Source organism: Lactuca saligna, chromosome 5, assembly GCF_052625555.1.
Source record: "Lactuca saligna cultivar CGN05327 chromosome 5, ASM5262555v1, whole genome shotgun sequence".
Lineage (NCBI taxonomy): Eukaryota > Viridiplantae > Streptophyta > Magnoliopsida > Asterales > Asteraceae > Lactuca > Lactuca saligna.
In genome coordinates, this window is record NC_136421.1 from 278,571,206 (window position 1) to 278,586,706 (window position 15,501).

The 15,501-nt window shown below is 34.4% G+C and overlaps 1 protein-coding gene across 1 annotated transcript; it reads left to right on the forward strand.

Moving 5' to 3' along the window:
* Nucleotides 1-10,827: 10,827 nt before the first annotated feature.
* On the forward strand, nt 10,828-12,663 carry LOC145047974 (nascent polypeptide-associated complex subunit beta-like). Its single transcript, XM_078996356.1, has 6 exons — nt 10,828-10,937; nt 11,293-11,360; nt 11,539-11,687; nt 11,790-11,846; nt 12,186-12,224; nt 12,324-12,663. The coding sequence occupies exons 2-6, from the start codon at nt 11,293-11,295 to the stop codon at nt 12,497-12,499; spliced, it is 489 nt and encodes a 162-aa protein (XP_078852482.1). The 5' UTR covers nt 10,828-10,937; the 3' UTR covers nt 12,500-12,663.
* The last annotated feature ends 2,838 nt before the right edge of the window (nt 12,664-15,501 follow it).

Sequence of the window (15,501 nt, forward strand, 5' to 3'; positions counted from 1 at the left end):
CACATATATATGAAGTATTTTATATAAACTATGTTCTATGTGCGTATATTATCTGAATACTTGTTGTCTATGTTGGATGAACGTTTTTACACATGTTTTAAATGATTTAAACTGTATACGTATTTTATATATACAAATATGTTGGGTATGACATGGGTAGATGAATGATGAATGATAAAAGATGATGTGAGTAAACATAGGCAACTATAGACTTAGTGACTAATAAATAACACCGACAACTATGGACTTAGTACCTATTGAACAAACACTGGTAGCTATGGACTTAGTACCTGTTAGGAATTGGTAGCTATGGACTTAGTACCTACTAGATAAACACTGGTAGCTATGGACTTAGTACCTGTTAAGAATTGGTAGCTATGGACTTAGTACCTACTAGATAAACACTGGTAGCTATGGACTTAGTACCTGTTAGGAATTGGTAGCTGTGGACTTAGTACCTATTAGATAAACACTAGTAGCTATGGATTTAGTACCCAATGAATGAACTTTAGCAGCTATGAAATTAGTGCTTTAAGAATGAGCATTGGCAACTATGGACTTAGTGCCAATCCTATAACCCTGGAAGCGAAGGACTTTAGAATGAACGAATGCATGATAGATGACTATTAGGGTAGACTCTTAAGAGTAAGGAAGATAATAAGGATGGGTAATTGGGTTGATTGTTTGATTGTTTAAACATAATAATTATATTATTGTGGGTTGAAAACCCTATGTACTCACCAGGTTTCCCAACTTGACCCACTCAGTTTATTTATATCACAAATGTTGTTATGAAGTCACATTACACTGAGAGATTAAGGAGATATAAATCACTAGTGATAATGAATGTAAGTTCTGATTATGCTTATGTTTCTGTATTGACGATGACATCCCAAATGTTTTAAAATGAATAAAAATACTTTTCTTCGGAAATGCTTTGATAACGTATTTATCATGTTTTACTGGGAACAAATTCCGCAACATTTTTATTAAAAGAGGTATTATGATTTTCATAAAACATAAACAAAATCGGTCTTTTCTGGCCGTGAAAATGGGGATGTCATAGTATACATGTCAACGCATACACATGTAAGAGTCATGCAAACATCGAGCATCCTAACCTAAAAAGCCATGGGCCGACATTGGTGTCTTCGGCCCGCTAAACACAGTGAGGAGACTCACCTCAAGCTGCCGAATATCTCAGATAAAAGCTCGGATGGTAATCCGGAAAAATCTCCGCGCTAACATCATCAAATAATACCTTATTAAAAATTGGTCCACAACCCATAGCTGGGATCCAAGTCCGATTGTCTACCTTTAGGGTAAAAGTCCATTTCACCCTTTTCTCACTTACTCCAACATCCAAGGCCCAACTTAATAGCATCAAAAAGCCCAATGTGGTCCAACTTCCTAATTGGGTCCAAAACCTATCATGGGACAAATCCAAGGAGACTCAATTCCTTAAAAGCTACTCCGAGCTCCCAATGGGCCCAACACAAGAAGGCCCACATATAGAAAACTAGGGCCCAACAAGGCCCAAAACCACATCTCACGTTGTGACATGTCCCTGGTCACGTCGTGAGAGTTCACTCGATTAGAACCCAGTCATCCTGACTCAACACAACTAACTCAGTCAAGAAATGCCACCTGAGTTGGCCTTACGATGTAAGCGGCACATCCTCACGTCGTGATCCCCAACCAGTTCTTTAGAATCGGGACATAAATGATTCTCATATTGTGAGACCTTGTGTCTCAAGTTGTGAGAACAGTCTAAGGCTAAAAATCCAACTTTTTAGTCTTTAATCCTTTAAGCCTTCAATCCTAATTATTTTAGAAGCTAACAAGGAGTCCAAAGGCCAATAAAAATGATTACTTGATGTACATGCATGCCCTAAGCATGTCCTAAACCCATCTTAGGTCAAAATGACAAAAAAATGGACCCACACTCAAACAAGATTCATAAATTATAACCACACTTCAGATCTACAAGATAAATCATAGAGAATGACTCATTGATCCATAAAGTTGTCAACTTTATGGGTCCTAATCATGCAATCCAACATGAACATGCAAAAATGAGCTTAGAACTTAGATCTAACTATTTGAGCTCATAAAGATTGGATATTGGACACTTACAATGGTCCAAAATGTGCACATGATGAAGCCTCCTTGCTGAACCAACACTCTAGAACCTCTTCTTCTTTTTCTTCTAGCCACTAAAACACTAAAATGGATCCAAAATCACCAATATGGATTAGGGTTGGGGTTTTTTGAGTTAGGGGAAGGTGGAGGCTGAGAAGTGAACCCTAAAACAAAGTTGAGGGGGCTTAAATACGTGGGAAACCCTAAAACTTCGTGGGCTTGGGCTGCAACGATCTTCATGTCGTGAGCTCTTATTGCTCACGTCGTGAGCTCACTCTCGGATAAAATATTTATGCAACCCTTCTCAAATTGTGAGCCTTCATGCCTTACGACGTGAGGACCCCTTTTCTCCAAAAATCCAACCTTTTGACCCTTTGAAACCCTAATTTCATTCATCCAAGAAAACGGATTTTACAGTCGCGCTGCAAATGATCGTTGACTTTGCCTACTTGACCGTTGACTTTTTTTTAACATTTTGACTTTTGGTTAAATTTTGATGGATTTGAGTAATTAACTCAGGACTTGTCTCAGATTGGTATTAGGTTATTTGTGCTAGTTATTTCATTTCAGAAGTTGTTGTTAACATCAACTGAGTTTTCTCACTATACTATGTAACACACTAGGTGACATGGTATGATAGGTTGTCTTTATGACTTACTACATAAAAGACTATGGCGGACATATCAGTTGCATAAAAAACTATGGTGGGATCATAGTAAGAGAGACTGCAGTGAAACTGCAGCAACGAAAGTGAGTGTAAAACTCTAGTTGGATCATAACATTCACATAGGTATGTGATATCTTAGGGAGCTCATTAAGTTTTGTGCTTACTGGTTTAAGTTTAAATGTTTTTTCATGTGGTCTAGCAGCAAAGGGAAGGGCACATGTTGATTGCATCGCATACATGGATCTATTTTGGAGACTTCCGTTGATTTGATTTTACTATCATTATTATTACTCCAGTTTTAATCATGTTTGACATATTTGAACAAATAAATGTTTTATAATGCTTTTTGGGAATGAGATTGGAAAAATTACGTTTATTTAAAAATAAAAAATTTGGTTTGAAATTTGGTACGTTACAAGATAAAAGGGATGTGGTGCGTGTAATCTGCAGAAAATAAAGCAAGTGATTCCCAAAGTACACATACATGTTTAATATGTTATTTATGTTATGAATAGATATTCATGATAGGATTTAGACTAAGGATCTGCTCAAGATTTGAATATGATGTAATGTATATATGTATGCAAATATATATATATATATATATATATATATATATATATATATATATATATCCATATTTTATAGGTGCATAATTTTATTTTAGAAAAAATCTACATCTAAAAAGGTTATCGGGTTCTCACGAATATATGAGTTTTCAAAAGATCCTATATATATATATATATATATATATATATATATATATATATATATATATATATATATATATAGACACACACAGACACAAAGAGAGATGGATTTGAACGCCGCATTAAATAAAGATCTTGAAAATTGCTTTTTCTCTCTGCAAAAATTGTCTTTATAGAACACGATGCAAATATGGGTGAAAAAAAAGCCGAGCTGAGCCCGAGCCTGGTTAGGCTCGGCTCGGGCTCGTTTAAGTTATATGAGGCTCGAGCTTGAGCTTGGCTCGATTCAAGCTTTTTGTACTGATCTCGACTCGAGCTCGTAAATAATTAAACAAGCTCGACTAGGGCTCGAGATCGACTTGGTTTTTTGTCTGACATACCTAAATAAGATTAAGCTTGGTTCGAGTTCGTTAAGAAGCTCGTTTACTAATACCCTAAATCCCTAATCCCCAAATATTTTTTTTATTTTAATATATGAAAATAATAATAAATTATAGACAAAATCGCAAAAATGGTCCCGGTGGTATGCAAATTTTTTGGGGTTTTAGTCCAAACCCCATGTTTTTTGGATTTATGGTCCTTTTGGAGTGGTTTTTATGTGAAAATAGTCCCTCCAAAAATTGAAATGACTATAATACCCTTGGGGTATTTATTTTTCATTTTTCTTAAAATTTAATATTTATTTATTTACTTTAACAATTTAAAAAATAATGGAGGACCCACCTCTCTCTCTCTCTTGGACTTTGTAAAAGTCAACCTTCCCCATTGAAGAGGTGCAGGAAATTCTTTTTCTCTGAACCAGCTTGGAGGTACGCTGGAAGAGTGAATCAGATTGAAATGGGTGTTTGTTCTTGAGCTAAGTCGTTGTTGCCATAAACCAACCTTACCTCACTATTGTTGGACCAAAAACCACCACTATCTCACTTCTCCCTCTTTCCTCTCGTTGAATTATGTCAAGAACCAAAGAGGGAACCAAGAGTGGCCAAGAACTGCCACCCTTGACTACCCACTGCCACCGGGAACCATCAAAAGTCGCCGCCAACATCCACCATTGTGTTCCCTTGGGCTGCCAACACAAACCACATCCACCCATTACCACCGTTTTGGAATAGAAACAAACACGGAGTAACAGTAGGCCATTGGAGCAGCCTCCTGCCACATACTGTCGCCGCTCGCCATTGCAGTCCAGCCACCACCCAGATACTTTGAAGATTGAACCATGAATTTGATCAAGGAAACAACGTTCCAGGGATACAAGACCTCTGATATTAATTATGTAACAATCGGAGTACAAAACTAAAATCGGGAATTGGGAATAACACCAGATGAAGACTAGGATATAGAAGAAGCTAATTAGGGTTGGAGAACACATACAAATTAACAATCAGAGTACCAAACTCGTCACTGCAGTCCAACCACCACCTTTGTATAGTCCTCTTCTTCTTTCTTCTTCTTTTGTCTTCCCCCAGTAGAATCTGTCCCCAAATCCCCACATTCTCCCCCGTTTTGACTCTTGACCCCTCTTCAGAAAACAATTTAAAGATAAAAGTGAACAATTATACTAACAAGAACAACAACAAATTACTTAAAGGTACAAACTCTGCCACGGATAGATATAGAGAGAGAGAGGCATATGAACGAGGTTTAGGTCGGGGGTGGGTTTACACAGGGGATATATATATATATATATATATATATATATATATATATATATATATATATATATATATATATATATATATATATATATATATATATATATATATATATATATATATATATGGGTCCCAAATTAGGTAAATATTTTATTTTTCTTTTAAATTAAATAGAAAAAGCATAAAAAATATATCAGAAAGGCATAATAATCTTTTCAGTTTATCGAGAGACTAAAAATGCAAAAAAACTAGCTCAAAAGGACTATCAATCCAAAAAAGTTGTGGTTTGGACTAAAACACCAAAAAATTGCATACCATAGGGACCATTTTTGCATTTTTGTCTAAATTATATTATATAGAGGCTCGTTTAGGCTCACGCGACTAATCGAGCTTAGTGACATAGGCTTGAGCTCGAACTCTTTTATTAAACGAGTTTAATATTAAGCTTGAACTCGGCTTGGGCTCGTTTAAAATCGGTTTCGAGTCGAGCTTTTAACGATCCGATCCCGGGTAGCTCACGAGTAGTTTGACTCGTTTGCACCCCTAGATGCAAATAAAGGGATTTTTATGTTTAGAATTTAGACAAAATTGCAAAAAATGGTCCCTTTGGTATGCAAATTTTTGGGGTTTTAGTCCAAACCCCGAGTTTTTTGGATTTATGGTCCTTTTGGAGTGATTTGTATGTGGAAATGGTCCCTGTGATATGTAAATTTTTGGGTTTTAGTCCAAACCCTGAGTTTTTTGGATTCATGGTCCTGTTAGAATGATTTGTATGTGGAAATGGTCCCCGGGTTTAACTTCCGTTAACTTGATGTTGTTAACCCCCTCATGTACCTCCCATATGAGGGGTATATTTCACTTCTAAGGGACAATTTTTGCACCTGAAAAAAATATATCCCCATTTAAAAAAAAATAATACCTGTTTATTTATTTTAATAATTAAAAAATAAAAGAGGTACCCCTATCTCTCTCATGAGTTTTGAGTTTAAGACAAAAAAGATTAATTTTTTTTGAGTTCTTGATAAATTGTGTTCAGCAACACACTTAAAATGGGATGTGTTCCAGAAAGAACATCAAGAAACTAAAGAAGCAGCAACACCCGAAGCTATTTAAGCCCAAGGAACCAAGCTCCTAATGCTAAATCACCCAAAATTATCGACACTCGAAATCAAACACATATTTCCACTTTTGGTCCCTTGTTTTATCTGTCATTAGTGGAAAATCAAGCTTTTATAGCTTCATCTTCGGTGTACCCTTTATACTGTGGCGTCCATTTTCAACCTTGAAACCTGATAATTGGATTTCTGACGACCCATAAAGATTAAAATCGGATAATCGTCGAAAAACCGGTTTTCCAAACGGTTCACGAGCGTTTGTTGCCTCCGTTTACAAGTTTCTCAAAGTTTAATCTTAAAAAAAACGTTGGTGAAGAACCACAACTGCCATCGTCTCTGTGATTTCTTGCTAAGATTGGGTATTGTTTCTAGTAGCTACAGATGTGGAAAAGGTTTGCTTTGGTCAATGACGTTGAATCGGGTTAGAGTAAGGAGTTCTCTTTCTTCCCTTTGAATTCAAAGGGTGAAGATGTTGAGAAATCGGTTTCTGCTGCATTGTTTCCTTAATATTTTTGAAGAGTTAAACGAGAGGGAACAGTAAGGACCTGGTGTTGGTCGCAATTTCCACAATAGTTGTGGGGATGGGCGTTTGGTGGTGGTGGGTTTGGCTGGAAGATGGTGTTAGGTGGTGTTGGATGGTCATAGCAACAACGACGGTGGTGGTGACTGATTATCGGACTAGGAGATGGGAAAGAGGGGGCTTTTGGTCAAATATGGTGGCCAATGGTGGTGATTTACGGTGGTCCAAGGCTACCGGTGGTGAATTGTAACGCCCGTAGATCCGGGCTAGTCAATTTAGAGGCAATATGGGTCGAAAATGAATTTTCGGCAAAATATTATTTAGAAATAATAATTTTAACCAAGTTATAGTATATGTCACAAGGTTTCCGTACATATAAAGAACGCCGAAATCTGAGTTATAACGAAGAAGTTATGGCCCATCGAAGTTTTACGGCAAAACCGGCACGGCACCGGGAAGCGTAAAAAGTGAATTTATGATAGAAGACTTTTTAGCCTTAGTTATCTAAACCAAAGTCGTAGAGTATGTTAAAATGAGAAAATCCGTAAAAAGAACGCCCAAATCTGACTTCGTATGAGGAAGTTATGATTTTTCAAAGTTTCAGCTTAGTAGTGTACAACCCGAAACTCGAATTTTAGTTCGAGCGGTTTTTGGCTTACGCGACCTAGATGAGAGTTAAAGATCTCATTAATAGGAACTCAATAGTAAAAAGATGGACGAAAACGGAGTTCGTATGAAAGAGTTACGAATTCTTCGCGGTCATTTAACAGTCTAAACGCCTCCTACTGTTAAATTTATGATCGATCGAGAATTAGCCGACGGAGCCAAAATGAAAGTTGTAGATATTATTTTTACCTATGCATGGATATAAAGAACGTCGAAAACGGAGATAGTATGAGATAGATATAGACGAAGCTTAGTCGCTACTTTTCGAGCGCGGCGAATTCGATACAGTTTTGTAAATCTGAGATAGAATGAGAATTAGCCAACGAGGTCTAAATGAGAGTTGAAGATCTCATTAATAGGAACTCAACAGTAAAAAGACAGACAAAAATGGAGCTTGTATGCGAAAGTTATGGACGAAGCTTAGTCCTTACTTTTCGAGCGCGACGAATTCGATACAGTTTTGTAAATCCGAGATAGAATGAGAATTAGCCAACGAGGTCTAAATGAAAGTTGAAGATCTCATTAATAGGAACTCAACGGTAAAAAGACAGACAAAAACGGAGCTCGTATGCAAAAGTTACGGACGAAGCTTAGAGACTACTTTACTATAAAACTCCTATAAATACAAGGGTGAACTCCTCATATTTTCTTTACACCATAAGCCTCTCTTTCTCTCTCTAACTTCTCTCTAGCCTCCCTAAACCCCTCCCAAGTCTATGGAACCTCCCTAGCACGAGAAGAAAGCCCCGGAGCGCCCGACGGCTCCGAGAAGAAAAGCTTCCGGCTTGGAAACACTGCTCCAGCGAAGCCCGGTTTTTAATAAAAACTCGTTGTAAGTGAGCTACGCCTATACCATATTTAATATAGATTTTATTTAATTATAGTAACATTATTAGGACCTTAAAATAATTATTTGGGCTATTATTATGAGTTATATTGAGTGTTATTTAACGCTTATATAATAGTAATAATAGCTAAACTATTAATTAGTCGTGGTTAATGTTAAAAACTAAACCCTAGTGGTATTGATACTAGGTTTTGTCGAGGAAAATTGTTTTGAGATAACGAAGTGCTTTCTGAGTTCGGAATCACCACCTAATCAGGTGAGTCCATAGTCCCTTTCATCTTACACATAGATATGAAGTATTTTATATAAACTACGTGCTATGTGTGCATATTATCTGAATACTTGCTGTCTATGCTGGATGAACGTTTTATACATGTTTTAAAGGATTTAAACTGTATACGTATTTTATATATACGAATATGTTGGGTATGATGATGGGTAGATAAATGATGAGAGATAGAAGATGATGTGAGTATACATTGGCAGCTATAGACTTAGTGCCTATGGGACAAACACCGGTAGCTATGGACTTAGTATCTGTTAGACGTTGGTAGCTATGGATTTAGTACCTGTTGAACATTGGAAGCTATGGACTTAGTACCTATTAGATAAAGACTGGTAGCTATGGATTTAGTACCCGATGAATAGACTATAGCAGCTATGGAATTAGTGCTTTATGAACGAACATTGGCAGCTATGGATTTAGTGCCAGTCCTAGAACCCTGGAAGTAAGGGACTTCGGAATAAACGAATGAAGGATAGATGACTCTTAGGTTAAATCCTTAAAGAGTAAAGAAGATAATGGGGATGGGTAATTGGGTTGATTGTTTGATTAAACATAATAATTATATTATTGTGGGTTGAAAACCCTATGTACTCACCAGGTTTCCCAACCTGACCCACTCAGTTTATGTATACCACAAGTGACGAAATGAAGTGACATTACACTGAGAGATTTAAAGAGATGTAGATCACTAGTGTAAATAATTGTAAGTTCTGTTTATGCTTATGTTTCTGTATTAATGATGACATCCCAAACGTTTTAAGATGAATAAAAATACGTTTCTTCGAAAATGTTTTAATAACGTATTTATCGTGTTTTTCTGGGAGCAAATTCCGCAACCTTTTTATAAAATGAAGTACTCTGATTTTCATAAAGCATAAACAAAATTGGTTTTTTCTGGCCGTGATTTTGGGGATGTCACAGGTCTATAGCGGGGTAATGGTGGTGCATGAATAATGATGGAGTGGTGGTGTTAATGATGAGAATGAATGCTTTCTTTTATAACCACTAACCCTAAACATGGAGGTGAAGGTGGTGAATGGGTTTAGAAAAGAAACAACAAATTTGGTAGGTTTCTTTTATTTACTCATTGATATATATATATATATATATATATATATATATATATATATATATATATATATATATATATATATATATATATATATATATATATATAGAAAGAGAGAGACCTCTTTTATTTTTTAATTATTAAAATAAATAAATAGGTATTAATTTTTTTTTAACAAATGAGAATATATTTTTTTGAGATGCAAAAATAGTCCCTTAGAAATGAAAAGACAAATATACCCTCATGTGGGAGGCACATGAGGGTTAACAACATCAACTTAACGAAAGTAAATCCGGGGACCATTTCCACATACAAACCACTTTCAAAAGGACCATGGATCCAAAAAACTCGGGGTTTGAACTAAAACTCCAAAAATTTGTATACCACAGGGACAATTTTTGCAATTTTATCTAGGATTTAAAGTAGGTTTGTAATTCCAAATTGTTTTTCTTGGATATCCCAAATCGGATTTCAAGTTACCGCAAACAATAGGTTCACAATTTTTGAAAAATGTTTTATATACATGACCCTTAATATATTGAAATATTTACATTGATATCTCATGCAAAACGTATATCTAAATGGCCGTTTTCTTTGTAATATGATAAATATATATGAAACATGTACATATAAGATTATATCAATTTCCTATTGATAACATATTCTCTTTTAGATGATAAATACAAAAATATCAAAAAGATTGCCAAAATTAGTATAGGAAATTTATTTATTTTTTGGATTTTGAATATCTTAAATATCAAAAAGATTGCCAAAATGAGTATTCGAATCCGAATCCAATAAATCGAATATTCAAATTCGGATATCTAAAGATTTGGATATTCGAGATTTAAGGTAATTTCGGATCGGATGTTTGTATTCGGATATATCTCTGAATATCTTGGTTTATATCCAGGTTTGGTTTGGCATAAATTAATGGACATTAGTCCAGATTTGTTGAGGCTTACAGGTTCACTGTTCAGATCTAGGTCCGGTTCATATCCAAATCCGATCCGGTCCGGAGGTCCAAATATTCACTCTTAATTCATACCAGATTACCATCCATCGGCTACGCTTTTAGTTACAAAAGGAAAATTAAGGGGAATATTACGCAGTTCTTCTGATGTAGAAGGTAGCCATATGAAACTTTGCTCAACATGGGCTCCATATATAAAATCGAAAGATCGATTCTAGGGTTTTATCTATCTCGAATCTCAGTACCCTCCCTTACTCTCGAGCATCAGTTCATCCATCCACGCCAAGGTACATAGATTTCATATTCAATTAATACTTAATTTGTTAAACGATTCATGTGATAGGCAGTGGTTTTGATTTATGATACGAGTTGCATAACTGTGTTTCCTATCAATCTCTTTGCGCACAACAACTTTAAAAAGTATGAACTGCGATTTTGAAGCTGCTGGATTCATACATCATTTTACTTTATTTCTTGCTCAGGAAAAGTTGTGTTTCTGATTGTCGAATAGTCTTGGGATTTATATATACCATTGCCTTTGCGTTTGTAATGTTTATGCTGTTGGTTTTTTTCCGAGGAATTCTTAGATTCGCAATTAGATATTGGTAATCACTTCACATATCTTATCTGTATTCATGGCAGATGAATGTGGAAAAGCTACAAAAGATGGCAGGTGCAGTTCGCACTGGTGGGAAGGGTAGCGTGAGAAGGTTTGTTTCTTAAATCGAAGTGGTTTAAACATGAACCTTGATTAAGCTCAAAAGCGTAAACAAACTTACATAAATTTAGTTATATAAAGTATTAACTTTAAGTTGAAGCAGATGCAAAGTTTTTGAAACCAACTTCATGACAGTTTATTTGATCAAAGCTGTGTTTGTTTGCTTCTAGAAAGAAGAAGGCTGTACATAAAACAACTACCACAGATGACAAAAGGCTGCAAAGCACTTTGAAGAGAATAGGTGTAAACGCAATACCAGCAATTGAGGAAGTTAACATTTTTAAGGATGAAACAGTTATCCAGTTCTTAAACCCTAAAGGTACTAAATTTATCAATAAAGTCATTTCTTTTTGTTCTTTTATTTCTCAAGTATCTTGACATTTTGAGCTTCTGACATTTTTCATTTGTATCTATTTTTTAGTTCAAGCCTCTATTGCTGCCAATACATGGGTTGTTAGTGGTTCTCCCCAAACAAAAAGTAGGTTCCTTACTTTCAATAAGTATATCTGTGTTTGATTATATAAAGTATAAACATGTATTTTTTTAAACGGTAAATTACAAAAAAAAATCTACTGTACTATAAGTCTATAACCATTTTGTTTATTTAGTCAAGTAACCATTTCCTTAGTGATTAAATCATTATATTTTTTAGGCTAGTTTAATAATATCATTTTTTTGTTACCAAGATTTGAAAAAGGGCTAAATACTGAAGCATATGACATGCTTTCATTGTTTATCGATTTAACTACTGAACAAATATATGTTTATTTGATTATTTTAATTCAATGGCTAAATCTATAAAAATTATTTGTTTCAGAGTTGCAAGATATTCTCCCAGGCATTCTCAACCAGCTTGGTATGTTGAAATTTTTTGTGTAATTTACAAATTTGGATTTGTGAATTATTATTAAGAATTGGAAAAAAGATGTGATTTATAATGAGTTGCATGTTACAGGGCCAGATAACTTGGATAACTTAAGAAAATTAGCAGAGCAGTTCCAGAAGCAGGCGCCAGGTGGCGCTGAAGCTGCTGGCGCCACATCAGCACAAGCGGATGATGATGATGAAGTCCCGGAACTTGTGGCAGGGGAGACTTTTGAGGCTGCTGCAGAGGAAGGACAAAAATCATAGGGTAATTGAAATGCACATTTATATTTGCATTATTTTTAAGTGTTTTTTTTTGGCTTAAGATAATATTCTAGATATGTTTCATGTTGCTTGCATAACATGTAGGAATATGTATGTTGTTTCTGTTGTTTTTTTTTAATTATGTATTTTGGTCTTAGAAAACTTAATCTCTCTGTTTCTGTTAAATTTTGAGAACATAAATGTTAACAGGAAAATATAAACCCTGGGGACCATACATGCTTCTGGATGTGATGCATAAAAAGTAATATAATTATTCGACATTGAATACAATGAAACTCCTAATGGAAGAAACATTGGAAATATACCCAAGATAGTTTTTCGTGATTTAAAATTATAAGTTAAAATTATGTTTTATTTTGTGGATCTTAGGATCTTCATTCTGGTTTTACAAACCCAAAAATGATTTTACATAGGATTTGGATCTTGACAACCTTGTAATAAACCAACCACCAATGAGAGTTGTCCAGCTGTAAAATTCATACAAGAAAAGGGTTCAAAACATTGTATACCTAACACACACATATATATATATATATATATATATATATATATATATATATATATATATATATATATATATATATATATATATATATGACGGTTTATTTGAGATTAAAAAAATAGAGATTTTAATATATTTATCATTTGTTACTCTAACGTTCTAAAGTACCGGCAAAAGAACTGTCGGTGGTAGAGGTGATGGTGGCATGGTTGTAGAACGCCATACCTGTTCAGCCGATTACCAAGTAACGAATACCCAGGAGTACTTGGATTCGATAATTCATGTAGAAATATTTGTAGGAAACTTATATATGTCAAAATCATAAGTTGGTTGAAATATATAACAAACTTATGTGAGTAAATACACAAACTGAAAAACACATAATTTTTTCAATCCGTGAATAATTACTACATATGCGATTTTATATATATATATATATATATATATATATATATATATATATATATATATATATATATATATATATATATATAGTATTAATCGCATATGTGTGTTAAATAATAAATCTTTAAATATATTATACATATTAATCACTGAGTTGATTGGGTTTGACAACACTTCTCAGTTCAGTAAAGGTCTATAAGGGAGTACTTGAGATTCTGTAACTTGCCTCGGTAAGGGGCCGAGTAGCAAGTACTCAGAGGAGTAATCGGCTAACTCGGTAAGTTTTACAACACTTCTCAGTTCAGTGGGATCGGCTGGTGGTAGTAGCTGTGGCGGTGGCGATTGTGGTGGTGGGAAATATGGTGAAGCCGTGGAGGTGAAAGGAACGGGCGGTGCTACATAATCATTTATGATTATAATAGACTTGTCGCGCCGGTATCTAAGAGGGTTAGAGTGGTAGATGTGAATTATGTTGCCGAGGTTGGATCTTAATATATATATATATATATATATATATATATATATATATATATATATATATATATATATATATAATAAGATGTTTTTTGTTAAAATATGAAGTGGTTGTTGATATCGCAGTAGGGAACATTTTTAAGAAATGATTAGAAGTGCATTGATATGAGATATAATTGCTGATATTGCATGAATATGAATATGGATGACCTTAGAGTAAAATGTATCGTTCCCTTCTAACTCCCTTATCATATTACTCTTATTAGTTTTCCTTTCATTTCTTACGTTCAACTCTTACATCCCTGATCCAACGTCACACAACCTATATTTCCTGTCATTTCCAACCCATTTAATTTTTTATTTTAAATAAATACAAACTAATTAAAAACATATAAAACCAATTAACAAAATATTAAAAACATACAAAACTATTTTTGTACAAGTATTTATATAGGAAGTACAAGTAACCACAACATAGAGAGCGTATAGAGAAATAGAGAGCCATCGAGTTTACTAACCTGCTTTATTTCTTAAATGTGGCACCTCGTCTTGCTCTTATCCAATACCACCACCTATCTACCCTATCATCATCACGACTCTATCTACCCTTATGCCTTTGGGTGCGAAAAGAAACCCTTAAATTATGCTTTAAAGACTAATGAAAGCAAAAACCTGTACGTGTGGGCATGTGGCATTTCACTTATGCTATGATTGGATGAGTTGAAAGTGTGGTCTTCTCACAATGATTTTGGGAGAATGGGAGGCAATTTAGTGAGTGTTGAAAGTCTTTGTATATTTCACTTAGGTCTTGCAAACCCGTATGTGTGGTGCATGTGTTAGTAGTTTACATGTCATTTGATTTGAAACTACTTATGTGATTGCTTGTTTTGTGATAAAATGTCAATAGTCACTCTTTATATGTGGAAACCACTTAGTTGACTACGAAAATTGACTTATTCATGAGTCAATTGGGGATTGGGCATTACTATTTCATAACATGCATTGCATCATATATCGATTACATATGAGTAACGAATTTTACATTCGGTGTATATTGTTGGAAATACAACGCTTTTCCCAAATGTTTGTTAAAGTGAAAAGCTTATTGTGAAACAGTGAAAAAGTTTGTTGAAATACATAAATATGATTATCTTATGTATAGTATGTTGTCTAATATCACTTACTAGACTTCAAAGCTTAACAAACTATTTTTACACATGATCCAAATAAAATACTTGGTTAGTGCCAAGAGTGAGATGAGTTACTTGATATGAAGATGAAAAATAGTTTTATAATGATGCCACGGAAATAGCTTAGACGATTAAGAATATAGTGTCTATGATGTAACTAGATTATTCATTAATGGTTGAATTAAACAACTTTATATAATCGTTAAAAAGTTTATTTATTTTTGGGACTTGTGATTTATAAACAAGCTTTTTGTTTGTAATTATTGGATTTTTTTTTCTTCTAAACAGGTCATACGTTATTAATAAGGGTGAAATTGGTACGGTATCAGATATTTTTTTCCCAAACCGTGTATCGTACCAATTAGAATTGGTATGTAATTTTAGTTATCACTACCGTATCAAGTACAGTTGGT

Excerpts from the sequence above, each read along its gene's own strand:
- LOC145047974 (XM_078996356.1), top strand. The coding sequence starts at position 11,293 with ATGAATGTGGAAAAGCTACAAAAGATGGCAGGTGCAGTTCGCACTGGT. Across the intron at positions 11,361-11,538 it reads GGGAAGGGTAGCGTGAGAAG|AAAGAAGAAGGCTGTACATA; the intron begins GTTTGTTTCTTA and ends GTTTGCTTCTAG. Across the intron at positions 11,847-12,185 it reads TGGTTCTCCCCAAACAAAAA|AGTTGCAAGATATTCTCCCA; the intron begins GTAGGTTCCTTA and ends TATTTGTTTCAG.